Source organism: Anomaloglossus baeobatrachus, chromosome 2 (assembly GCF_048569485.1).
Source record: "Anomaloglossus baeobatrachus isolate aAnoBae1 chromosome 2, aAnoBae1.hap1, whole genome shotgun sequence".
In the NCBI taxonomy this organism is placed as follows: domain Eukaryota; kingdom Metazoa; phylum Chordata; class Amphibia; order Anura; family Aromobatidae; genus Anomaloglossus; species Anomaloglossus baeobatrachus.
Window position 1 is genome coordinate 125789619 of NC_134354.1, and position 27944 is coordinate 125817562.

A 27944-nucleotide genomic window follows, 5' to 3' on the forward strand; every position below is an offset into this window, starting at 1 on the left:
AATGCTCCCCTATAACGGGGATAACGGATAACAGGTACTTGCATATCGCTGTAGGCTGGGCCCCTAGAGTCAATTTCCCCTGTGGGCCCCAGATGACCCAGTCCCTGCACTCACAATGTCTTTTTCAGGAAGAGCCTGATCTGGATGTATATTATTTGATTTTTTTATTTGGTTATGACTAAATGTCCAGGAAAAAAGGAGCCTGTAAAAGCAAAACAGTGCAAAATTCTAATCAAACTGAATTTGAAAAATATTTTTAAGCCCAAATACATTTAGTAGAAAAAAATGTGCCCGGGGCGTGGACAACTCTTTAATTTTCTGACTATATGTTGATTGGAAGAAATCTGCAAGATATCTGCAAGATCCAACAGATATCTAATATAATGGCCAGTGCTCAATTACTGACAAAGAAGGATAGATGGAAATAAGGATCTGTATAAGGATCTGTTCACAGCTCCTCAGCACACAATATTCAAATATTCACCTTATATTTTATGTTGTAGTTCATACGTTTGACCACTTGAGGGAGCCGCGCTCTATTATAAATAAAGTTGTGTTGAAGCGAGAAGTTGCGCGCTGTTATGACGTCATTAGATCGGGACGATGTAAACAAGTAATCGATAATATGGCGGCGGAGACAGGTGCGACAAAGCCTGCGCGACCGAAAAAGGATCCGCAGCCGCTAATTATACCGAAAAATGCTACAGACGAGCAGAGGCTGAAGCTGGAGAGACTGCTGAGGAATCCGGTGAGCTGCTGGCATCATGAAGTGCTCTCCGGGCTCGGTACAGAGAAGTAGCCGGCTGCAGGGCTGCTTCCCGCACTATTTATTACACTGTATTCCTCTGTAGGACCTGCAGGTCACATACTATAATCCCATAACCCTGCAGGTCACATCCCATAACCCTGCAGGTCACATCCCATAACCCTGCAGGTCACATCCCATAACCCTGCAGGTCACATCCCATAACCCTGCAGGTCACATCCCATAACCCTGCAGGTCACATCCCATAACCCTGCAGACAGGGCTCCTCACATTTATCAGTGATGTCCTTTGTATGGCAGGACATACAGCCATCTCAAGGATTTTCTCATGGAAGGATCAGTGGTTGGAAAGAAATTTAATAGAACTCTATTTACTAAGACTTTCCAGGGGTTAAAAAAAATATTAAAACTGCCCCACAATTCTTACATACAATGCTCATTAAACTTTGCTTTAGAAATACTATTATCTATATATATTATTAAATGCTATAATTATAATATCTTGGCTCTTCAGTTACATCTGTTGAAGGGACTTTATCAGTAAGATCACCCCCCTCCCCAAGCACACATATGGGCAATGGTCATTGCAATGCAGATCCACCAACCCTTTTTTATTTTTCATCTGTGACTGCATTCCAAAGTAATTAATGTTTTCATTCACATGCAAATGAGGTGTTTAATGCTCTGGGTGGACAGCCTTTAAAGTGGTTATCCACTGCTAGGACAGCCCCTTCTGATTCCACAAGTTTCCCCCAGGGTAAAATAATAAATCCTATAGACAGATAAATAAAATCTGTAGAAAATGCCTCACCGTGCTGTTGTAGATAACAGGACTTGTTGTTAGGTTGGAGCAGAGATCTAAAACCAATTGACCCGGTCAATTAGCACAAAAAAAGGTATATCCGAGGTGCGGATCCTCCTTTCTTGTAATAAAACCTATAATCCCCTACCGTACTGGCGCTGTTACAGTGGTACGGCAACTTGAGATGTCGGGGCTCAAGTGGCATTGTGACAAAACTCAAGCTCCACGTGCAATCAGTGCCTGCCTTCACTCTCTCCATGTTTGTACCAAACAAGCAATCAACAGGAAGTGACGGCAGCCACAGCACTCACTTCCTGTAGAATAACGCCTTTATTTCGAAGGGGGAGGGGGGGACACAAAAGCCAGCACTGATTGGACATGAAGCTCATGTGATGTCACAACGCTATATAAGCCCTAGCACCTTGAGCTGTAAACCACTGGAACTGTGGCGGTATGGGAGGTGAGTATAGACTTTATTATTTTACCTAGGAAAACTTGTGGAATCAGAACCATCTGTCCTTGTAGTGGACAATCCCTTTAAGGAATTGTTGCCTCCCATGATGGTTCCCCACCCAGCACCAGTCTGCTTAGTTTGACTGATAACTCCAGATTTTCTTGTCTTTGTCTGATGTCACACCCAGGGCTCGTTCAGATGACTGTATTTTCGGTCTAAGGGGTACTTCTCACATAGCGAGATCGCTGCTGATTCACGGTTTTTGTGACGCATCAGTGACCTCATTAGCGATCTCGCTGTGTGTGACACTGAGCAACGATCTGGCCCCTGCTGCAGATCGCTGCTCGTTACACACAGTGCTGGTTAATTTTTTGGACGTTTCTTTCCCGCTGTGAAGCACACATTGCTGTGTTTGACAGCGAGAGAGCAACGATCTGAATGTGCAGGGAGCTGGCGTCTGGCAGCCTGTGGTAAGCTGTAACCAAGGTAAATATTGGGTAACCAAGCGAAGTGCTTTGCTTGGTTACCCGATATTTACCTTGGTTACTAGCGTCCACCGGTCTCAGGCGGCCAGTACTGGCTCCCTGCTCCCTGCACACGTAGCCAGAGCACACATCGGGTAAATAAGCAAAGCGGTTTGCTTATTAACCCAATGTGTACTCTGGCTAGGAGTGCAGGGAGCCAGCGCTAAGTGAGGTGCACTGGTAACCCAGGTAAATATCGGGTAACCAAGCACTTGGTTAACCGATATTTACCTTGGTTACCAAGCGCAGCATCGCTTCCACGCGTCGCTGGGGGCTGGTCACTGGTCGCTGGTGAGATCTGCCTGATTGACGGCTCACCAGCAACCATGTAGCGACGCACCAGCGATCCTGACCAGGTCAGATCGCTGGTGGGATCACTGGAGCGCCGCTAAAGTGTGAGGTACCCTAAGTGCGGTCCATCAACAAATCTGATAACACTCCTACTAAGGTTATTCAATGAGGCAGTACACCTGGACGAAGCACTGTTGTTGCGAAACACGCGTCAGTGTGTGGGGACGCGGCACCATCATCTTACCTGGATCATTGCATGTTGGTAATGTTACCATTTGTGTCCTGAATGATATCTTAGTGTTGTTTACATATGCTCTCACACTAGTGACTGTACAATAGTTGCCCTACTGACTACAGTGTTGCTAGCCATTATCTTGCTGCACATACATTTTTATTGTTGCACTAATTTCAGCCTTAATAGCTATATAGTTTGTGTTATAGGTTCTTTTTCTATAGTATAGGTGCCAGGTCCCCTGTATCAATTCTATCCGTCATTTGGGTCGGTCCATTCGTTTTAATGATTTTAAGTGTTTGTAATAAAGAATTATTGATGAATATCATCTTTTGGCTTGCACTGGTTTATTGGTGGTTTTGTTAGATACATGCATTAAGCCTTCCATACTGGTTGTGAATTTGGTGTTTAATTTACATTTTATTTCTGTAGTATTACACTGCATTGTGAAATTGGTGATCGCCTATGAAGCCCAGCAGACAAGGGGTCTTTCAGTAAGTCCCCCATCTGCTATACCGCCCCAATCATGTCGCGTCCGGACAAATTCCCGCCATGTTAAAGCCTTTTACTCTTGACAGCAGCATTTATGGGATTAAAGATTTGTGGTCGGAGCTTTGCTCCAATAGCATCAGTGACTCTCAGGTGCCAATAAAGACCCGCTCACATCCTGAGTTCACTCAATACAGACGGTTGCACTTCCGAACTACATGCACGCTCATATTACTAAAGGGATAGTGTTTTAAAGTTTGATACAGTATACTAGATGTATAAAAACAAATATTAGAAAATAAAAAAAAAAATGTTCTCATCTGTGGTGCTCCAGTACTGCCTCTTTATTGCCCTTCTCTTTTCACCATCAGCCTTGCAGTGATGATGTCCCATCTAGCAGTCTTGTGACCGCTGCAGTCAGTCTATTTGCCTCAGTGATGATGTTTTTATGTACAGCACATAACCGCTGAGAACAGTGATTGAGCCCGCCGTATTTATATTAATAATGGAAGAGACGTCATCATTGTAGGAGTTAACACCTTTCACTCTGCTGTGTGTGATTAGTAGCTGACCAGTCATGAGGGGTGATTGTAGGGTTAGGCTGGTTTCACACATCCGGCTTTTCGCCGGTTTGCCGGATCCGGCGCTCTCCCATACAGTGACTACAGTACAGAGACAGCGCAACAAGCGCCGGTCACATGCTGTCATGTGACCGGCGCATGTGACCCGGAAGTTACAGCGCTGTCACTGTACTGTATTGTCTGTACGGGAGAGCGCTGGATCCGACAAACCGGCGAAAAGCCGGATGTGTGAAACCGGCCTTAGTGGTGTATTACTAGTGCGGCCTTGATTGTCTGGATGGCTCACATAAGTCATGAGAGTGAGTATACATAGGAGCATTCAGACCCCAGCAGCAGTGCGGCAACAGTGCAGACATGTAAGGGTAAGTATAGTGAGAAATGTATGACTTTACCCTTTTTGAACAGACCGCTTACAATAAATTTTGCTTCTTACAGGACAAGGCCGCTCCAATACCTGAAAAACCTAAAGAATGGACACCAAGGTCTGCCCCGGAGTTTGTCAGAGATGTTATGGGTGAATATTTATTTCTATATTTTATCAGATGACCATGAGAACGAAAGCAGAATCCTGATAGATTATCGGCAGCTGCTAGTTTCCTTTCATCTACTTTAACTTTGTGTAATAAAGGGATATTCTTGTTTTTTGTTTTGGTTTTTTTTTTTTGGACTTTTTCCAGTTATTTAATTTTAATCAATACTGCAAGGAACAATGCATCCCAGCAAAGTCTGAGAATTCTGAAGTGCTGTTCATATGTTGCAGATTTTTCCTTGCAGATTTTGGTGTAGAAATAATCTGCACCAAACAGTTGACTTGTCAATTATTTCTGCGCTTTTTCCCATCGGAATGTAAAAAAAAAAACACATAAAACCCCCAGCAAAACCACAACCAAAAAAAACAAGTGTTTTTTTTTTTTGTTGTTGTTTTTTTTTTTTCTACAGCGTTTTTCCAACCAAGAGATGCAGTTGTGGTTTGTTGTTTTTTTTTTTGTTTTTTTTGTTTTGTTTTTTTTTTTTTTAGTGCAGAGGATCTGCACCCAAATCTACAATGTGGGAACATACCCTTTTAAAGTAAATTTCTTTGTCGCTCCATTGGGAGACCCAGACAATTGGGTGTATAGCTACTGCCTCCGGAGGCCACACAAAGCACCACACTCAAAAGTGTAAAGCCCCTCCCCTTCTGCCTATACACCCCCCGTGGGATCACGGGCTCCTCAGTTTTCATGCTTTGTGCGAAGGAGGTCAGACATCCACGCATAGCTCCACTGTTTAGTCAGCAGCAGCTGCTGACTATGTCGGATGGAAGAAAAGAGGGCCCATACTAGGGCCCCCAGCATGCTCCCTTCTCACCCCACTTTTGTCGGCGGTGTTTGTTAAGGTTGAGGTACCCATTGCGGGTACGGAGGCTGGAGCCCACATGCTGCTTTCCTTCCCCATCCCCCTTAGGGCTCTGGGTGAAGTGGGATCTTACCGGTCTCCAGGCACTGAGACCGTGCTCCATCCACAGCCCCTGGGGAATCTGCTGGATATGGAGCCGAGTATCGTCAGGGACAGGGCCCTGCTACTTCAAGGTACTCTGTGTCCCCGTATTGCTGGGTGTGTTAGTGCACCGGGGACAACAGCGCTGCGCGCTTGTGCCATTACTAACTACAGCTTTGCTGAGTGAGTCAATGTATTGGGAACTGCCGCGCCGGCCGCTGCTGTCAGTTTTACACTGCGGCGCGGCTGGGAGTTGTGGTGCGCCGGGGACTTCCGCGCTGGCCGTGCATATATGACGGCCGCGCTTATTACTCGAGTCCCCGGCTTTTGCGGCCTAGTTTCGCTTCGTTCCCGCCCCCAGGCCTGCCAGTCAGGGGAAGGGCGGGACGCTATACAGAACGTCAGCGCCGAGGGCTGGAGTCTACTTTACATACTCCAGCCCTCACACTGGGCACAGTGGGACGCCAGTTTCCCGCACTTTGTCTGAGGCACGCCCACGGTCCGCCCCTCTCCACAGGACGCCGACAGCCATTCCTGTGTGCAGTCTGAGCTGGAGAAGGGAGACAAGTTCTGGGAGACCCAGACACGGGATTCTGGCGACCACACACCCGCTTTTGAGCGGGCGGTAAGCAGCACCTGTGGTGCTGACCCACTAGTGCCGAAGTGTACATTTGTATTTTTATGCTTGCATGCTATACATTACACTGTACGGTCGCTGTTGATTCTTGGCTATATACCCTCCTAGATTGCTCAGAGGAGACAACAGCATGTCGTCCGCAAAAAGCAAGGGTGCCAAGGCACAGGCTTTCTATGCTGCTTGTACCGCATGTGAGGCTATTCTACCGGCAGGTTCCACTGACCCCCATTGTGTGCAGTGCTCGGCCCCTGTGGCACTTGCTCGGCCGGGGCCTCTGCTAGAGGTGACCCAGGGAGAACCACCTGTGAATACTGTCCAGGTGACGGGGACGGAGTTTGCAGTTTTTGCTGATAGATTGTCTGTGACTATGATTAAAATTCTAGAAACTTTGCAGTCTAGACCGGTAACTCAGACCATGGGCACTGTTGAATCATTGCTCCCTGGTCCCCCCCAGTTGGAACAACTCCGGGCTCCGGGGGTGTCCCATGCATCCCAGGGTGAAGGCTCTGACACGGACGACAGTCCCAGACAGCCTAAGCGAGCTCGCTGGGAGCGGCCCTCGACTTCATCACACTGGTCAGGGTCCCAGCATGAGGACTCTCTGTATGATGAGGCGGAGGTAGCTGATCAGGATTCTGATCCTGAGACCGCTCTCAATCTGGATACACCTGATGGTGACGCCATAGTGAATGATCTTATAGCGTCCATCAATAGAATGTTGGATATTTCTCCCCCAGCTCCTCCAGTGGAGGAGTCAGCTTCACAGCAGGAGAAATTCCATTTCAGGTATCCCAAGCGTAAATTGAGTACTTTTCTGGACCATTCTGACATTAGAGAGGCAGTCCAGAAACACCACGCTTATCCAGATAAGCGTTTCTCCAAACGACTTAAGGATACACGTTATCCCTTTCCCCCTGACGTGGTCAAGGGCTGGACCCAGTGTCCCAAGGTGGATCCTCCAATCTCCAGGCTTGCGGCTAGATCCATAGTTGCAGTGGAAGATGGGGCTGCACTTAAAGATGCCACTGACAGACAGATGGAGCTCTGGTTGAAATCCATCTATGAAGCTATCGGCGCGTTGTTTGCTCCAGCATTCGCAGCCGTATGGGCACTCCAAGCTATTTCAGCTGGTCTTACACAGATTGACACGGTCACACGTACATCTGTTCCGCAGGTGGCGTCCTTAACCTCTCAAATGTCTGCATTTGCGTCTTACGCGATTAATGCTGTCCTGGACTCTACGAGCCGTACGGCAGTGGCGTCCGCCAACTCCGTGGTTTTACGCAGAGCCTTGTGGTTAAGGGAATGGAAGGCAGATTCTGCTTCCAAAAAGTGCTTAACCAGTTTGCCATTTTCTGGTGACCGACTGTTTGGTGAGCGATTGGATGAAATCATTAAACAGTCCAAGGGTAAGGATTCATCCTTACCCCAGCCCAAACCAAACAAACCCCAACAGAGGAGGGGACAGTCGGGGTTTCGGTCCTTTCGAGGCTCGGGCAGGTCCCAATTCTCCTCGTCCAAAAGGACTCAAAAGGATCAGAAGAGCTCAGATTCTTGGCGGGCTCAGTCACGCCCAAAAAAGACAGCCGGAAGAACCGCTACCAAGGCGGCTTCCTCATGACTTTCGGCCTCCTCTCTCCGCATCCTCGGTCGGTGGCAGGCTCTCCCGCTTTGGCGACATTTGGCTGCCACAGGTCAAAGACCGTTGGGTGAGAGACATTCTGTCCCACGGGTACAGGATAGAGTTCAGTTCTCGTCCTCCAACTCGATTCTTCAGAACTTCTCCACCTCCCGACCGAGCCGATGCTCTTCTGCAAGCGGTGTGCACTCTAAAGGCAGAAGGAGTGGTGATCCCTGTTCCTCTTCAGGAGCAAGGTCACGGTTTTTACTCCAATTTGTTTGTGGTGCCAAAAAAGGACGGGTCTTTCCGTCCCGTTCTGGACCTAAAACTGCTCAACAAGCACGTGAAAACCAGGCGGTTCCGGATGGAATCTCTCCGCTCCGTTATCGCCTCAATGTCTCAAGGAGATTTCCTAGCATCAATAGACATCAAGGATGCTTATCTCCACGTGCCGATTGCTCCAGAGCACCAGCGTTTTCTACGCTTCGTTATAGGAGACGAACACCTTCAGTTCGTAGCTCTGCCTTTCGGGCTGGCGACAGCCCCACGGGTCTTCACCAAGGTCATGGCAGCAGTAGTAGCAGTCCTGCACTCTCAGGGTCACTCCGTGATCCCTTACTTGGACGATCTACTTGTCAAGGCACCCTCTCAAGAGGCATGCCAACACAGCCTGAACGTTGCGCTGGAGACTCTCCAGAGTTTCGGGTGGATCATCAACTTTTCAAAGTCAAATCTAACCCCGACCCAATCGCTAACATATCTTGGCATGGAGTTTCATACTCTCTCAGCGATAGTGAAGCTTCCGCTGGACAAACAGCGTTCACTACAGACAGGGGTGCAATCTCTCCTTCAAGGCCAGTCGCACCCCTTGAGGCGCCTCATGCACTTCCTAGGGAAGATGGTAGCAACAATGGAGGCAGTCCCTTTCGCGCAGTTTCATCTGCGTCCACTACAATGGGACATTCTCCGCCAATGGGACGGGAAGTCGACGTCCCTCGACAGGAACGTCTCCCTTTCTCAGGCGGCCAAGGAATCTCTTCGTTGGTGGCTTCTTCCCACCTCATTGTCAAAAGGAAAGTCCTTCCTACCCCCATCCTGGGCGGTGGTCACGACAGACGCGAGTCTATCAGGGTGGGGAGCAGTTTTTCTCCACCACAGGGCTCAAGGTACGTGGACTCAGCAAGAGTCCACCCTTCAGATCAATGTTCTGGAAATCAGAGCAGTGTATCTTGCCCTACAAGCCTTCCAGCAGTGGCTGGAAGGCAAGCAGATCCGAATTCAGTCGGACAACTCCACAGCGGTGGCATACATCAACCACCAAGGGGGAACACGCAGTCGGCAAGCCTTCCAGGAAGTCCGGCGGATTCTGACGTGGGTGGAAGACACGGCATCCACCATATCCGCAGTTCACATCCCGGGCGTAGAAAACTGGGAAGCAGACTTCCTCAGTCGCCAGGGTATGGACGCAGGGGAATGGTCTCTTCACCCGGACGTGTTTCAGGAAATCTGTCGCCGCTGGGGGATGCCGGACGTCGACCTAATGGCGTCCCGGCACAACAACAAGGTCCCGGCTTTCATGGCACGGTCTCACGATCACCGAGCTCTGGCGGCGGACGCCTTAGTTCAAGATTGGTCGCAGTTCCGGCTACCGTATGTGTTTCCACCTCTGGCACTGTTGCCCAGAGTGCTACGCAAGATCAGGTCCGACTGCCGCCGCGCCATCCTCGTCGCTCCAGACTGGCCGAGGAGGTCGTGGTACCCGGATCTGTGGCATCTCACGGTAGGCCAACCGTGGGCACTACCAGACCGACCAGACTTGCTGTCTCAAGGGCCGTTTTTCCATCTGAATTCTGCGGCCCTGAACCTGACGGCGTGGCCATTGAGTCCTGGATCCTAGCGTCTTCAGGATTATCTCAAGAGGTCATTGCCACCATGAGACAGGCTAGGAAACCAACCTCCGCCAAGATCTACCACAGGACGTGGAAGATATTCTTAGCTTGGTGCTCTGCTCAGGAAGTTTCTCCCTGGCCATTTGCTTTGCCTACTTTTCTTTCCTTCCTGCAATCCGGTTTGGAAAAAGGTTTGTCGCTCGGCTCCCTTAAAGGACAAGTCTCAGCGCTATCTGTATTTTTTCAGAAGCGCCTAGCACGACTTCCTCAGGTACGCACGTTCCTGCAAGGGGTTTGTCATATCGTCCCTCCTTACAAGCGGCCGTTAGAGCCCTGGGATCTGAACAGGGTTCTAATTGCTCTCCAGAAGCCGCCTTTCGAGCCTATGAGGGATGTTTCCCTTTCTCGCCTTTCACAGAAAGTGGCCTTTCTAGTAGCGGTCACGTCTCTTCGGAGAGTGTCCGAGCTAGCAGCGCTGTCATGCAAATCTCCCTTCCTGGTGTTTCACCAGGACAAGGTGGTTCTGCGCCCGATTCCGGAGTTTCTCCCTAAGGTGGTATCCCCCTTTCATCTCAATCAGGATATCTCCTTACCTTCTTTGTGTCCTCATCCAGTTCATCAATGTGAAAAGGATTTGCATTTGTTGGATCTGGTGAGAGCACTCAGAATCTACATTTCCCGCACGGCGCCCCTGCGCCGCTCGGATGCACTCTTTGTCCTTGTCGCTGGTCAGCGTAAAGGGTCGCAAGCTTCCAAATCCACCCTGGCTCGGTGGATCAAGGAACCAATTCTTGAAGCCTACCGTTCTGCTGGGCTTCCGGTTCCCTCAGGGCTGAAGGCCCATTCTACCAGAGCCGTGGGTGCGTCCTGGGCTTTACGGCACCAGGCTACGGCTCAGCAGGTGTGCCAGGCGGCTACCTGGTCGAGTCTGCACACTTTTACCAAGCATTATCAGGTGCATACCTACGCTTCGGCGGACGCCAGCCTAGGTAGACAAGTCCTTCAGGCGGCGATTGCCCCCATGTAGGAAAGGGCCGTTTTACGGCCCTATCACGAGATATTATTTTACCCACCCAGGGACTGCTTTTGGACGTCCCAATTGTCTGGGTCTCCCAATGGAGCGACAAAGAAGAAGGGAATTTTGTTTACTTACCGTAAATTCCTTTTCTTCTAGCTCCAATTGGGAGACCCAGCACCCGCCCTGTTTCCTTCGGGCTTTTTGTTTTTTCGGGTACACATGTTGTTCATGTTGAATGGTTTCAGTTCTCCGATATTCCTTCGGATTGAATTTGTTTTTAAACCAGTTATTGGCTTTCCTCCTTCTTGCTTTGGCACTAAAACTGAGGAGCCCGTGATCCCACGGGGGGTGTATAGGCAGAAGGGGAGGGGCTTTACACTTTTGAGTGTGGTGCTTTGTGTGGCCTCCGGAGGCAGTAGCTATACACCCAATTGTCTGGGTCTCCCAATTGGAGCTAAAAGAAAAGGAATTTACGGTAAGTAAACAAAATTCCCTTCTTTTAGTGTCTCTTTACACCACAACATGGTCTCTGGCCTTTTGACAAACAGAAGTGACGAAATGAGTCAAATTTGCATTCTGTATGAAGAGTAAGTGAAAAGGGCAACACCAGAGCACAGTTCGGCAGATAGTGTCACTCATGGGGTTAATCCTCTATCTTCCGTGCTGTAATGCAACATTTCTAGAAGTCCTTGTGTCAGTATAGTGCAGTAGAATCTTGTCTTCTGGACAGAATGCTAGTCAGCTTCTGGATATTAAAAATATGTTGTGAGTCACTATATTTGCTCCACGTAAAAGACGTCTCATCAAAAATGTCATATCTGTCCTAATTATGTATGTAATGGTGTGCGATTATATTAAAATATTTAACGATTGCAATCTGCTGCGGTTTCCATCGCTGCTCCCGTCCCATATGATCGCTCTGCAGCTTTGTTGGCTCCCACAGCATCTACTGTGTGGATGGGTAGCTGCTTTACCAGGGTAAGCTTATGACTCTCAGCGAGGTTCCATAGACTTACATTTAGAAAGCCACTTCCGCTCTACACATAAATCCCTGTGTGAACTTGATAGTCTGATTTCAGCTCACGGTGCCAGAAGAGGACTGGTGTGGTGCTGGAAACCGTGGAAGACTGTCATTAAATATTTTAATATTCTTACCAAATTTAGGACTGATAATATTCAAATTTTTGATGAGACTTTCTTAAAGGGAATCTGTCACCAGATTTTTGCCACCTAATCTGAGAGCAGCATAATGTAGAGACAGAGATTCCATTGATGTATCACTTACTGAGCTGCTTAGTGTAGTTTTGATAAAATCCCTGATTAATCACTAGGAGATTATCATTAGAGGACTACTTGGTATGCTGCCAGGTAGTCCAGCATATTCATTAGCTTGGTATAACTGTTAGATCTGCGGCAGAGAAAACTTTGATTTTATCAAAATGACAGCAAACAGCTCAGTAAGTGACAGGGTTTCGGTCTACATTATTCTACTGTCAGATGGGGGAGCAAAAATCTGGTGACAGATTCCCTTTAAATTTCAAGAGGTAGAAATAGTGAGCTGATTTCACTGTTTATCATGTTAGCACTGTCCCTTTGAGCAGTTTAATCTGACCTTTTTATCTGTTAGGGTCCAGTGCTGGGGCTGGCAGCGGAGAATTTCATGTTTATCGCCACCTTCGACGCAGAGAGTATCAAAGACAAGATTTTATGGATTCCTTGTCTGAGAAGGTAGGGTGTCTCCCATTGTGTTCTGTGGAGAGGTGATCTGACGGTTGTATCGTTTGCTCTAAATAACATCACTTTGCTGGATATCTGCTGATATGTGATTCTGTCTGTACTTTAGAAAACGAAACGTCAAGCTGTAATATGGGTTGGATGTAAGGGAACTGCACACAGCAAATTGATTGGGTTCATAGGATGATCAGGATATCTCAGCCGGACTTTGTCTAATTTTTTTTTTTTTTTTTTTTTTTTTTATTCAGCAAAAGTTAGATGACGATTTTCAAAAGAAGTTGAAAGAAAACCAAATCCAGGCCGAGGAAAGAACAGCGAAGCGAAGATTAAAACGGTAAAGCTTAGGTTTTATTCAGCATTTATAGATTATGTTTAGTAATAATAAATCTCCAGTGTATCAATGTTGTAGCTAAGGCTATGTTCACATTTGTACATAGATTTAGTGTTCCAACATCATCTGTTTCATGACAGACACAAAATATATATATTTTTTTTAATTGAATAGTTTTTAGTGTTCAAACGTATCAAAACCTAAATAAATGTGGTGTCACTGTGATCATGCTGACCCCAAAAATAAAGATGTCTTATCCCTTTTACCACACTGAATGGTGTGAAATAAAAATTAATAAAAAATGAATGAATTGCTGATTTGTTCACTCAGCTGCTCAAAAATCAAAGAATTTTTTTTTTTTTTTTTTTTTAATGTACCCCAGATTGTTACTTACTTCAATTCATCTCAGACGTTCTAGCTCTCAGCAGCACATGGAGAAGTATAAATAAATAGGTTTTTATAAAGTGCAAAAATAGCAAAATAGAATACAACTGGGGGGACAATACTGACTTCCATGGTAAGTAGTTAAATATTGACAGGTCTTTTTCTCCCTTCTGCAGGCTTAAAATGAAAGAGAAGAAAAAGATGAAAAAGGCAAAACCAGAGGGAAAAGGTAAAGTCTTTTAAAAAAAAAAAAAAAAAGTAATTTGAGTGAAATACATAGTAGCATAATGGCATAGATACATGATCATGTCCTTTGTCACTTTAGCCCCCCTAAGTGACCATAGTTGAAAGGACCTTGGGGTATGTGCACACGTTGAGTATTTGCAGCAAATTTTTCTGCAGGAAAAAATGCTGCTTTAAATGCATATTTTTTTTATGCGTTTTCTCAGTGTTCCTGTTTGCATTTTATTTCCATTCTTATAAAAAGGTGAAAAATTGCAAAAATACTGAAAGAATTGACGTGCTGCAGATTTTAAAAAAACAAAAAACAAAACCCGTAGTTAAAACCTGCAAATGAAAAAAGCAGCATGTAAATGAGATCTCAGAAATCTTTCATTTAGCCTTAAACACTGCAGCTTATAGTATTGGCAATGTGCCCATGCTACAGAAAATGCGCGGATTTTGCCGTGGATTTCTCGCGGAAATGCCGCGGATTTTTCAGAAATCTGCAGCACAGCTACTCCCCAGCCATTTCTATGGCATTTGGGAAATGCTGTGCCCACGTTGCGGATTTTTCCGCAGCGGAAATCATGCGGATTTCCGTGCGGAAAAATCTGCAGCATGTCAATTATTGTTGCGGATTTACCTGCGGATTTTGCCTATTCAATTGAATGTAAAAAAAAAAAAACGCAAAATCCGCACAAAATCAGCACCTATGAAAAGGTGCGGATGCTGCGGATTTAACTGCAGAAAAATCCGCAGATACAGAGTCCCGTGGGCACATAGCCTAAAGGTGCACAAAGAAAGTGTCAAAAATGCAACATGTGAATAAGCAAAATCCAAACAAAGAGCCTCATGGTCATAGCTTAGAGTCTCATTGTGGGCAGCACCAGGCAGGGTATAGAATTAACCCTCTAGTGTGGCCCTGAGACAGCACACTCCAGGAGTAATTCAAAAAACAAGAGCACTAGGAGTTTTAGTGCAAAAGTAGAAATTTATTATAAATATCAATAGATAACAACAAATTGTATAGAGGACATATAACGAGCAAGATAGAGGGATTAAATACCCGGATCCCAAAAACCACACTGAAACTCTCTTTTACAGGGTCAGGGTATCAGAGCTAAGGCAGGCGAGCCTGCAGGCAATCTGAATGAGTATAAATTGCTGAATCACATAGATTCCATTCGTCAGCAAATGTAACAGATCCTGTAAAACGAGCCTGATTCAAGAGAAGCACCTATGCTGATGCATACACTGTTGCTGAATAAAGAATTATATATACACAATATTCGTGGAGTCACTAGAGCCATAGTGGAAGACCCATGTATACAGATTAAGACCCATGCATCAGCCTTTGTATGTCCACACAGGGAGGGTGGAAAGGTGCTTACCTAAGTACAGTGGTGGTTAGGGGGATCCAGGCCAAACCAGAGGGGACCTCCGACGGCCGTTTCGCGGTAAACACCGCTTCTTCCGGGAAGAAGCGGTGTTTACCGCGAAACGGCAGTCGGAGGTCCCCTCTGGTTTGGCCTGGATCCCCCTAACCACCACTGTACTTAGGTAAGCACCTTTCCACCCTCCCTGTGTGGACATACAAAGGCTGATGCATGGGTCTTAATCTGTATACATGGGTCTTCCACTATGGCTCTAGTGACTCCACGAATATTGTGTATATATAATTCTTTATTCAGCAACAGTGTATGCATCAGCATAGGTGCTTCTCTTGAATCAGGCTCGTTTTACAGGATCTGTTACATTTGCTGACGAATGGAATCTATGTGATTCAGCAATTTATACTCATTCAGATTGCCTGCAGGCTCGCCTGCCTTAGCTCTGATACCCTGACCCTGTAAAAGAGATTTTCAGTGTGGTTTTTGGGATCCGGGTATTTAATCCCTCTATCTTGCTCGTTATATGTCCTCTATACAATTTGTTGTTATCTATTGATATTTATAATAAATTTCTACTTTTGCACTAAAACTCCTAGTGCTCTTGTTTTTTGAACATGTGAATAAGGCCTTAACGACCAGCCAGTTTTTATATTTTCTTTGGCGCTCCATTGGGAGACCCAGACAATTGGGTGTATAGCTATGCCTCCGGAGGCCACACAAAGTATTACACTACAAGTGTAAAGCCCCTCCCCTTCAGCCTATACACCCCCCGTGCTGCCACGGGCTCCTCAGTTTTTATGCTTTGTGCGAAGGAGGCAGACATCCACGCATAGCTCCACAGCTTAGTCAGCAGCAGCTGCTGACTATGTCTAATGGAAGAAAAGAGGGCCCATAACAGGGCCCCCAGCATGCTCCCTTCTCACCCCACTCTTGTCGGCGGTGTTGTTAAGGTTGAGGTATCCATTGCGGGTACGGAGGCTGGAGCCCACATGCTGTTTTCCTTCCCCATCCCCCTTAGGGCTCTGGGTGAAGTGGGATCCTATCGGTCTCCAGGCACATGAGACCGTGCTCCATCCACAGCTCCTGAGGACTCTGCTGGATAGGAGCCGAGTATCGTTCAGGGACATGGCCCTGCTACTTTGAGGTACTCTGTGTCCCCGTGGGGACCGCGCACAGCAACACTCCAGCATTGCTGGGTGTGCTAGTGCACCGGGGACCGTGGCGCTGACTGCGTTTGTGCCTTTACACACTGCAGCGTCGCTGAGTGTGTTAGTGTATGGGGACTGCCGCGCTGACCGCCGCTGCCATTGTTATCACTGCGGCGCGGCTGGGACTGTTAGTGCGCCGGGGACTTCCGCGCCGAACGCGCTTATACGGCGGCCGCGCTTATAACTTTAGTCCCCGGCTTTTGCGGCCTAGTCTCATTCTTTTCCCGCCCCCAGGCCTGCCAGTCAGGGGAAGGGCGGGACGCTGTAAAGGACGTCAGCAACTGAGGCCGGAGCATGCTTTGCATACTCCACCCCCCTCACTGTGCACAGTGGGGCACCAGATTCCCGCACTTTCTAGGGCACGCCCACGGCCCCCTCCTCTCCTCAGGACGCCGGCAGCCTTTCCTGTCAGCTCTGCTAACGCTGGAGAAGGGAGACAAGCTCAGGGAGACCCAGGCAGGAATTCTGGTGACCACACAACCGCATTGCGCGGGCGGTAAGCAGCACCTAGGTGCTGGCCCCACTGGTGCAGAAGTGTACTTATAGATTATATGATTATAGGCTATACTTTACACTGTATGGTGCACGGTTGTTTTTGGCTATATACCCTCCTGTATTGCTCAGAGGAGACAACAGCATGTCGTCCACAAATAGCAAGGGTGCCAAAGCACAGACTTGCTATGCTGCCTGTGCAGCATGTACGGCTATACTGCCGGCAGGTTCCACTGACCCTCATTGTGTGCAATGCTCGGCCCCTGTGGCACTTACTCAGCCGGAGCCTCTGCTAAGGGTGGCCCAGGGAGAACCACCTGTTAACACTGTCCAGGTGACAGGGACGGAGTTTGCAGTTTTTACTGAAAGACTTTCTGAGACTATGGCTAAGATATTAGAAGCCTTGCAGTCCAGGCCGGCATCTCAAGCCATGGGCACTGTGGAATCATTGCCCCCTGGTTCCCCTCAGTTGGAACAACAATGTTCTCCCGGGGTGTCTCATAGATCCCAGGGTGAGGTCTCTGACATGGAACGCAGTCCCAGACCGACTAAGCGAGCTCGCTATGAAATCCCCTCGACATCATCACATTGTTCAGGGTCTCAGCGAGAGGACTCTCTGTATGATGAAGCGGAGCTAGCTGATCAGGATTCTGATCCTGAAGCCGCTCTCAACCTTGATACTCCTGATGGGGACGCCATAGTGAATGATCTTATTGCGTCCATCAATCAAATGTTGGATATTTCTCCCTCAGCTCCTCCAGTGGAGGAGTCAGCTTCTCAGCAGGAGAAATTCCGTTTCAGGTTTCCTAAGCGTACAATGAGTATGTTTCTGGACCACTCTGACTTCAGAGAGGCAGTCCAGAAACACCGAGCTTGTCCAGATAAGCGTTTTTCCAAGCGCCTTAAGGATACACGTTACCCCTTCCCCCCTGACGTGGTCAAGGGCTGGACTCAGTGTCCCAAGGTGGATCCTCCAATCTCCAGACTGGCGGCTAGATCCATAGTTGCAGTGGAAGATGGAGCTTCACTCAAGGATGCCACTGACAGACAGATGGAGCTCTGGTTGAAATCCATCTATGAAGCTATCGGCGCGTCTTTTGCTCCAGCATTCGCAGCCGTATGGGCACTCCAAGCTATCTCAGCTGGTCAGGCGCAAATTGACGCACTCACACGTACGTCTGCGCCGCAGGTGGCGTCCATAACCTCTCAAACGTCGGCATTTGCGTCCTACGCTATTAATGCTGTCCTGGACTCTGCGAGCCATACGGCGGTTGCAGCCGACAATTCGGTGGCAATACGCAGGGCCTTGTGGCTGCGGGAATGGAAGGCAGATTCGGCTTCCAAAAAGTGCTTAACTGGTTTGCCATTTTCTGGCGACCGCTTGTTTGGTGAGAGATTGGATGAAATCATCAAACAATCCAAGGGAAAGGAAACATCCTTACCCCAGGCCAAACCAAAAACACCCCAACAGAGGAGGGGACAGTCGAGGTTTCGGTCCTTTCGGGGGGCGGGCAGGTCCCAATTCTCCTCGTCCAAAAGGCCTCAGAAGGATCAGAGGAACTCCGACGCATGGCGGTCCAAATCACGCCCTAAAAAGACCGCCGGAGGTGCCGCTACCAAGGCGGCTTCCTCATGACTTACGGCCTCCTCACACCGCATCCTCGGTCGGTGGCAGGCTCTCCCGCTTTTGCGACACCTGGCTGCCACAAGTAAAAGACCATTGGGTGAGAGACATTTTGTCTCACGGTTACAGGATAGAGTTCAGCTCTCGTCCTCCGACTCGATTCTTCAGAACATCTCCGCCTCCCGAGCGAGCCGAGGCTCTTCTGCAGGCGGTGGGCATTCTGAAGGCAGAAGGAGTGGTGGTCCCGGTTCCTCTTCAGCAACAGGGTCACGGTTTCTACTCCAACCTGTTTGTGGTTCCAAAGAAGGACGGGTCTTTCCGTCCTGTTTTGGATCTAAAACTGCTCAACAAACACGTAATGACCAGGCGGTTCCGGATGGAATCCCTCCGCTCCGTCATCGCCTCAATGTCCCAAGGAGATTTCCTAGCATCGATCGATATCAAAGATGCTTATCTCCACATACCGATTGCTCCAGAGCATCAGCGCTTCCTGCGCTTCGCCATAGGAGACGAACACCTTCAGTTCGCGGCACTGCCGTTCGGCCTGGCGACAGCCCCAAGGGTTTTCACCAAGGTCATGGCTACAGTAGTTGCGGTCCTCCACTCTCAGGGTCACTCGGTGATACCTTACTTAGACGATCTGCTGGTCAAGGCACCCTCTCAAGAGGCATGCCAACACAGCCTCAACGTTACTCTGGAGACTCTCCAGAGTTTCGGGTGGATCATCAATTTTCCAAAGTCAAATCTGACACCGGTCCAATCGCTGACATATCTTGGCATGGAGTTTCATACTCTTCCAGCGATAGTGAAGCTTCCGCTGGACAAACAGCGTTCTCTACAGACAGGGGTGCAATCTCTCCTTCAAGGTCGGTCACACCCCTTGAGGCGCCTCATGCACTTCCTGGGGAAGATGGTGGCAGCAATGGAGGCAGTTCCTTTCGCGCAGTTTCACCTGCGTCCTCTTCAATGGGACATCCTACGCAAATGGGACAGGATGCCGACGTCCCTAGACAGGAACGTCTCCCTCTCTAAGGCAACCAGAGCTTCCCTTCGGTGGTGGCTTCTTCCCACCTCATTATCGAAGGGGAAATCCTTCCTACCCCCATCCTGGGCGGTGGTCATGACGGACGCGAGTCTGTCAGGGTGGGGAGCAGTTTTTCTCCACCACAGGGCTCAGGGTACGTGGACTCAGCAAGAGTCCTCACTTCAGATCAATGTTCTGGAGATCAGGGCAGTGTATCTTGCCCTAAAAGCGTTCCAGCAGTGGCTGGAAGGCAAGCAGATCCGAATTCAGTCGGACAACTCCACAGCGGTGGCATACATCAACCACCAAGGTGGAACACGCAGTCGGCAAGCCTTCCAAGAAGTCCGGCGGATTTTGATGTGGGTGGAAGCCACGGCCTCCACCATCTCCGCAGTTCACATCCCGGGCGTAGAAAACTGGGAAGCAGATTTTCTCAGTCGCCAGGGCATGGACGCAGGGGAATGGTCCCTTCACCCGGACGTGTTTCAGGAGATCTGTTGCCGCTGGGGGATGCCGGACGTCGACCTAATGGCGTCACGGCACAACAACAAGGTCCCAACATTCATGGCTCGATCTCAAGATCACAGAGCTCTGGCGGCAGACGCCTTAGTTCAGGATTGGTCGCAGTTTCAGCTTCCTTATGTGTTTCCCCCTCTGGCACTGTTGCCCAGAGTGTTACGCAAGATCAGGGCCGACTGCCGCCGCGCCATCCTCGTCGCTCCAGACTGGCCGAGGAGGTTGTGGTACCCGGATCTGTGGCATCTCACGGTCGGCCAACCGTGGCACTGCCAGACCGACCAGACTTGCTGTCTCAAGGGCCGTTTTTCCATCTGAATTCTGCGGCCCTCAACCTGACTGTGTGGCCATTGAGTCCTGGATCTTAGCGTCTTCAGGATTATCTCAAGACGTCATTGCCACTATGAGACAGGCTAGGAAACCAACGTCCGCTAAGATCTACCACAGGACGTGGAAAATATTCCTGTCGTGGTGCTCTGCTCAGGGTTTCTCTCCCTGGCCATTTGCCTTGCCCACTTTTCTGTCCTTTCTTCAATCCGGATTGGAAAAGGGTTTGTCGCTAGGCTCCCTTAAGGGACAAGTCTCTGCGCTCTCTGTGTTTTTTCAGAAGCGCCTGGCCAGACTCCCACAGGTACGCACGTTCCTGCAAGGGGTTTGTCACATCGTCCCTCCTTACAAGCGTCCGTTAGAACCCTGGGATCTGAACAGGGTGCTGATGGTTCTTCAGAAACCACCGTTCGAGCCAATGAGGGATATTTCGCTCGCACGCCTTTCGCAGAAAGTGGTTTTTCTAGTAGCAGTCACTTCACTTCGGAGAGTGTCTGAGCTAGCAGCGTTGTCATGCAAAGCTCCTTTCCTGGTGTTTCACCAGGACAAGGTGGTTCTGCGTCCGGTTCCGGAATTTCTCCCTAAGGTGGTATCCCCCTTTCATCTCAATCAGGATATCTCCTTACCTTCTTTTTGCCCTCATCCAGTTCACCAGTGTGAAAAGGATTTGCACTTGTTAGATCTGGTGAGAGCACTCAGTCTACATTTCTCGTACGGCGCCCCTGCGCCGCTCGGATGCACTCTTTGTCCTTGTCGCTGGCCAGCGTAAAGGGACACAAGCTTCCAAATCAACCCTGGCTCGGTGGATCAAGGAACCAATTCTCGAAGCTTATCGTTCCTCGGGGCTTCCGGTTCCCTCAGGGCTGAAGGCCCATTCTACCAGGGCCGTGGGAGCGTCCTGGGCCTTGCGACACCAGGCTACGGCTCAGCAGGTGTGTCAGGCAGCTACCTGGTCGAGCCTGCACACTTTCACGAAACACTATCAGGTGCATACCTATGCTTCGGCAGATGCCAGCCTAGGTAGGCAAGTCCTTCAGGCGGCGGTTGCCCACCTGTAGGACGGAGCCGTTACGGCTCTATTATGAGGTATTATTTACCCACCCAGGGACTGCTTTTGGACGTCCCAATTGTCTGGGTCTCCCAATGGAGCGCCAAAGAAGAAGGGAATTTTGTTTACTTACCGTAAATTCCTTTTCTTCTAGCTCCAATTGGGAGACCCAGCACCCGCCCCTGTTTTTGTGTACACATGTTGTTCACGTTGAATGGTTTCAGTTCTCCGATATTCCTTCGGATTGAATTTACTTTAAACCAGTTTATAATTTTTTTCCTCCTTCTTGCTTTTGCACCAAAACTGAGGAGCCAGTGGCAGCACGGGGGGTGTATAGGCTGAAGGGGAGGGGCTTTACACTTTTAGTGTAATACTTTGTGTGGCCTCCGGAGGCATAGCTATACACCCAATTGTCTGGGTCTCCCAATTGGAGCTAGAAGAAAAGGAATTTACGGTAAGTAAACAAAATTCCCTTCTTTTTCTTTCTATTCAGCAGTCATAATTTTTTTTTCTTTTTTCTTATGTGGCTGTAGTATTTTATTTTTTAGCACTATTTTTGGGATACATATAAGTTTCGATGACATATAAACTATATAATTTTTCTTTCTGATGCAAATCGAAAGAGAAGCATTTTTTTATTTTTTCCCCTTTTATTTATATTTATTTATTTTCCCACACTAATTGGGTCATCCATAGGAGTCCCAGTTAAGGTGGCTTTACACACTGCAACATCGCAAACGACATCGCTGTAACGTCACCGGTTTTGTGACATAATAGCGACTTCCCCAGCGACATTGCAGTGTGTGAAACACATCAGCGACCTGGCCCCTGCTGTGAAGTTGCTGATCGCTACAAATCGTTCAGGACCATTCTTTGGTCCTTTGTTTCCCGCTGTGCAGCAAAGTCTCAGTGTGTAAATGGGACTTAAAACACTGGAAACGAGTGATGTGTCACAATATCTGTCAATCACTATTCTCTGTCAGTCGGTCTCTCCCTCTCTGTCTCTATTCTCTCTCTGTCGGTCCGTCACTATCTCTGTCCCTCTCACAGTCTGTCATTTTCCCCTCCTCTCTCATACTCACCGTTCCCCGATCCCCGGCGCGGCGCTGCACGGCATTCACACTGCTGCGGCGGCTTTTACTATTTTGAAAAAGCCAGCCGCTCATTAAACAATCTCGTATTCCCTGCTTTCCCCGCCCACAGGCGCCTATGATTGGTTGCAGTGAGACACGCCCCCACGCTGAGGGACAGGTGTCTCACTGCACCCAATCACAGCAGCCTGTGAGCGTGTCACTATGGAGTATAGAAATAAATAAATAAATAATTAAATTAAAAAAACCGGCATGGGGTTCCCCCCAAATTAAATACCAGCCAGATAAAGCCATACAGCTGAAGGCTGGTATTCTCAGGATGGGGAGCTCCACGTTATGGGGAGCCCCCCAGCCTAACAATATCAGTCAGCAGCCGCCCAGAATTGCCGCATACATTATATGCGACAGTTCTGGGACTGTACCCGGCTCTTCCCGATTTAGCCTGGTGCGTTGGCAAATCGGGGTAATAAGGAGTTATTGGCAGCCCATAGCTGCCAATAAATCCTAGATTAATCATGTCAGGCGTCTCCCCGAGAAACCTTCCATGATTAATCTGTAAATTACAGTAAATAAACACACACACCCGAAAAAATCCTTTTTGACCTATGAGCTGCGGCCACCACCACCCGGCTCTTATATACAGCATGTTAGAATGCTGTATATAAGAGCCCAGGCCGGGGGTAGAACATAAAAAAATTTTTATAATACTTACCTAACGGTCGCGCTGTGGGCCCTATGGGCATCTCCATTGTCCGGTGCCGCCGCCTCCTCTTTTTGCCATCTTCATCCTCTTTCTGAAGCCTAGGTGCATGACGCGGGTACGTCATACACACTCGCCGGTCCTGCTCAGGACCTGAATGCCGGCGAGCTTGTATGACGTCAGACCAGTCATGCACCGCGAGGAGAACAAAGATGGCCGGAAGAGGCGGCGCCGGGACCAGACAAAGGAAACGCCCATAAGGCCCACAGTGGGACCGTTAGGTAAGTATTATAAAGTGTTTATTATGTTATACCCCCGGCCTGGGCTCTTATATACAGCATGTTAGAATGCTTCACCAGTGTCCTGTTGAGGATCATCTTAAAGGTGTAGCCATTCTCTGTGCTAGAGGGATCTGAGTCTTCCCTCAAGATCACATATGGCTCAATGGGCTTTTCATCTGCAGTTTGCAGTTTTCCATGCCTCTTGCTGCACATGTTTTGTTGTCTAATCTGCAACGTTATAACAGTCATCATTCAAAAAGGTGGAGCCCCATCCTGATCAGTCATATTGGAGATATCTGGTCATGGATGGAACAATGTGTAGAGGTGATTTCAGCAATTCATATTCACGGAGTAGGTTCTGGACTGCTGACTTCTTAACCTGCGAAAGACTTTCAACAGAAGTGGTTGCCTCATCAGACGGTTCTCATACATATTCATTTACAGTGGAACACCCCTGACATTTATCTGTTGGCATCCAGGGTGCATTACAGAGTCCTTCTGTTTGTATCCAGATCCTGTGACCCTCAGCGGTAGTCTCCGATGCTCTGGCTGTCTCCTGGCTTTTAATCCTCCACCGTCCTTCTAGAGTGACATAAAGATTTGTATCTTAGGAATTTGTCTACCACCTCCCGAGGTAGCCTAGTTTCTCAGACATCTTGTGATGACTTCAATATCTGTTTCCTTGGTCCCCTCTTGTCTAAGTTTCTGAATTTTCAGTTAGGTTATTGATCATTATTAGTGATGAGCGAGCACTACCATGCTCAGTACTTGTAACGAGCATTTTGATGCTAGAGTGCTCTGTACTCGTCTCACGAGTATAACGGAAGTCATTGGGGAACTCAAGCATTTTTTACGAAGATTTTCTGGAAAAATGCTCAATTCTTCATTGACTTCCATTATACTTGGTAGAGTACCGAGCATCAAAATACTCATTACGAGGTCCTGAGCATGGCAATGCTTGCTCATCACTAATCATTCTTAAGGCGGGGAAACCCTTGCTCTTTTTGTAACTAGCCTCATACATATCCCTTCCCTCCTGACCTTGCTATCAAACCTTGAGTCCAGCCTGTTCCTCAGTTCTATCTAAGGTCAGGTCTCTGCCCTTTTAATCCTCTTTTTAAGGGAATCTAGATTTCAGTTTACGGTTCTAGATTGCCCATGAGATGGGCCACTTGGCCATTCTGTAGTGGCATTCCGAGGATCTTTGGGACCTTATCTGGTATTAAATGCTGTATATCGCTCCCATTTTGTTTGAACCTATTGTAGGGGGTTTTTTTGTTTTTGTTTTTTTTTTTTTTTATTTTCCCTCCCCTCTCCCCCTGGAAATTTGTATTCCAGTGACTAGCACTTCCATGGGTGAGTCTCAGAACTAGTAGCCTAGTGTTATCCCCCTTCCATCCAGTTCTTCTCCAGATCAGGGGGTCGTTCTTCTGGTTTTTCTTCATGTCCGTGTTTCTGGTACATGTGATATCAGTTTGCTCCACACAAGGACATGTCCATTTTTCTTTGGCAGCACAGATGTCACATGGACCGCACATTGATGTTATCCGTATGACATCAGTATGGCACCTACCGGAGAAAACACAGGTCATATAAAAATAAAGAATATCTATACTTACCTGACTCCGGCACTGCTGTCTCTGCCTCTGCTGTTGCTTCCTGGCCCGCTCATTGCATATTCACTACTCAGCGTGGACCCGGAAGTAACAGCAGCACCAGGGATAGGTAAGCATATCAGCTCAAGCTGTCCATGTGCTATCCGCATATCACATGGATAGCACAGGTACAGCAAACGGAACGCATGCACGTACCTTCACCATGGACCGTGAAACGTGTGTGTGTGTGTGTGTGTGTGTGTTACACGCATGTGTGAATGAAACCCAAGGCACTTTTCACTCTTCTCCCTCTGAGATGGCCTCTCCTGTCCTATTCTCTCTTGCGTCCTTCTAACCAGTCTCTAGGATATTTTATACCTGGTCAGACTGCCTCTCAGCACATCTATCGCTTTAGGTGATCTGATTCCTTGTTCATGATCCGGAGAGTCATCAGTATGGTTCTCCTGTCCAGACCTGCTCTGCCATTCTGGATGCATATTGAAAAAGAGACAGAGCGCTCCCACTGGGTTTCTGGCTCTCTTCCTCTTGATTTGGGCCTCCTAGACCATTCATGGTCAGACCTCTATTTGGCAGTTTTCTAGTCTGCTTCCTAGTTATGTAGAGTAGATGCCTTCTTATCTTTTTGCTTGGCAGTTTCAGGCAAAGCAAAAAGGTTTGGCAAATTACATTGGCCAATTTCCAACCTGAGAATTTCACCTCTGCTCTTACATTCCTCTAGTCCTTTCTCTTCCCACCCCTTGGGACTTCCAATGCTTTCCTGTGTCGCCCAATGAAGCGATAGAGAAAAGAAGCTTTTGGGTACTCCCTATAAAATCTTTCTCAGAGCCTTCATTGGTCGATACAGTACCCTCTCCTTTTTAGATGCCTCTGTTGGGCTAGTCTGTATTTTATTTTAGGTTGCTTCTCCTACTGCTTTCACACTAACTGATTTGACTTGGCACCAGTTGGTGAGTGTATACTACTTTCTTGCCTAGTGCATACAACCATGGTTTCCTGTGTCACTAAGGCTACTTTCACACATCCGGATTTTTGCTCTGCGGCACAATACGGCGTTCTGCAGAAAAACCGCAACTGGCTTTTGTAACGCCGGTTGCGGTTTTTTTTTTGCATAGACTTACATTAGTGCCGTATTGTGCCGCAGGGGCTTGCGTTCGGTCCGGTTTTTGCCGCATGCGGCAGAATTAGCCGATGCCACGGCCGGATCGAACGTTCCCTGCAACGTTTTTTGCTCCGGCAAAAAACACCGCATCGCGCCGCATCCGGCCGCTGCGGCGCATTTTTCAATGCATACCTATGGAGGCCGGATGCGGCGCGATGCGGAAAAAAACGCATCCGCTCGCCGCATGCGTTTTTTTCAATTGCGCATGCTCAGTAGCATGCCGCAACCGGAAAAAACCGGACGGGCCGCATGTAAAAACTTATGCAAAGGATGCGGTGTTTTCGCCGCATCCGTTGAATAGTTTTCACAGCCGGATTGAGCCGCAGTGCTCAAACCGGATGTGTGAAAGTAGCCTAAAAGAACTAATCCAGTAAACATTTTACTGTGAGTACCCAGAATCTTTTTTTATGCTGTATTATAATAGTCTGACCTTCCTGATTTATCTTCTTTCTATCTTTTGTTTTTAGCTGGAACCACACAGTGCGAGAGTGGGCAGGAGGCAGAAGCTAGTGCTGGCGATTCAGAAGAGGAAGATTCTGATCAATAGTTCCACTTTTATAAAAAAAAAAAATAATAGACTTTACTTTTATTACCCACCATTAAGGGTGGTATCAACATATGTGAGAAAACTATTTGCTAAATTATCAAAATTTTTCTACCACGAATTAAAGTTTTGTTTTTTTTTGTCACATTTTTATAGAGTTTCAAATGCAAATTGTCCAGAATTAATAGTGCTCAGACAGAAGCGATACTGAATTATACAGGCCGTGAAACACCACTGATGGTGCAGAGAAATGACACATGCGCAGCTTTTATTGTGCTGAATGTTCTCCATTGATCGCTGTACACCATTCCTATGTTTATGATGTGTTTAATAGGAAATGAAGTTGGTCTGTGCACAGCATATCTATTGTTATAGAAGTACATTACATTATATAAATATATATATATATATATATATATATATATATATATATATATATATATATATATAATTTTTTTTTTTTTAATGTAAACTTACTTTGAGCATACAGACATAAGACAACCTCTAAGGTAGTAACTACATTGAGATGTTTTCCATAAAGGTATATTTCAGCTTTGTGAATAACCTGTGTAGTAAACTACAGCAATGGGTTCAGCTGCCTGGAATGTCTGCAGCTACGTTTGAGTATGGTTTCCCTCTTTTCAGGTCAATACAATAAAAATACAAGTGTGCAAGAGATCTGTTCACTCAACAATATTTCTAATCTTTTTGCGGTCTGGTGTAAAATAGCACAAGAGAAGTATAACTTTAAAGGGAATCTGTCAGCAGGGTTTTGCCACATCATCTGAGAGCAGCATAATGTAGGCAAAGGGGACCTGAATCCAACGATTTATCACTTAGTTTACTAGGTGCAGCGGTTCTGACAGTGTTTAGATTTGGCAAGTAGCAAAGCTTAGAAAGCTAACCGTGCCCACACCTGACTGTCTATGTACAATGCCTTTAAGGAGTGAGCTGCTAATCACAGCAGGCAGCATGCTGGACTAGCTGACTTCTAGTTGACCTAGTCAGGCAATGATAATCTCCTGAAGCTAAAACTGTGCAGGTAAACAGCACAAAGTGTGATAAGACACTTGTTGTTGAAATCTGTGTGTTAACCCCTAGAGCAAGCTGTCTTCAGATTACACAGCAAAAAACTGCTAACAGATTGCCTTTTAATAGGCCTATTCACATTTTTTTTTTTTAACAGATACATGTGCGCTTGCTCTTCTTTTGATGCCTTATTATTTATCAGAATAGGTTATTCAATGTATAAGGTTCTGTTTATAATGAATGAAGTCAGAAAGTTTTGGTTTGTTTTTTTAAAGTTTTTTTTGTTTTGGCGTCGTTTCATTTCTTTTGGACAAGCTGTTCTTGTGTGCTTGCACAAATGAAAAATAACTCCTTTTAATAAATTAGAAAATATTCTATTGTTTGAAATCAGACTGTTGTTACATGTATTTTGAAAAAAAATAAATTTTGAAGTTTTTTACTTTT

At 47.4% G+C, this 27944-nt stretch overlaps 1 protein-coding gene across 1 annotated transcript; it reads left to right on the forward strand.

The window, feature by feature from the left end:
- The first annotated feature begins 603 nt into the window (after positions 1 to 603).
- Positions 604 to 27944, forward strand: PRKRIP1 (PRKR interacting protein 1). The gene is made up of 6 exons (XM_075333247.1): positions 604 to 748; positions 4574 to 4652; positions 12407 to 12507; positions 12762 to 12847; positions 13405 to 13457; positions 26395 to 27944. The coding sequence occupies exons 1-6, from the start codon at positions 626 to 628 to the stop codon at positions 26472 to 26474; spliced, it is 522 nt and encodes a 173-aa protein (XP_075189362.1). The 5' UTR covers positions 604 to 625; the 3' UTR covers positions 26475 to 27944.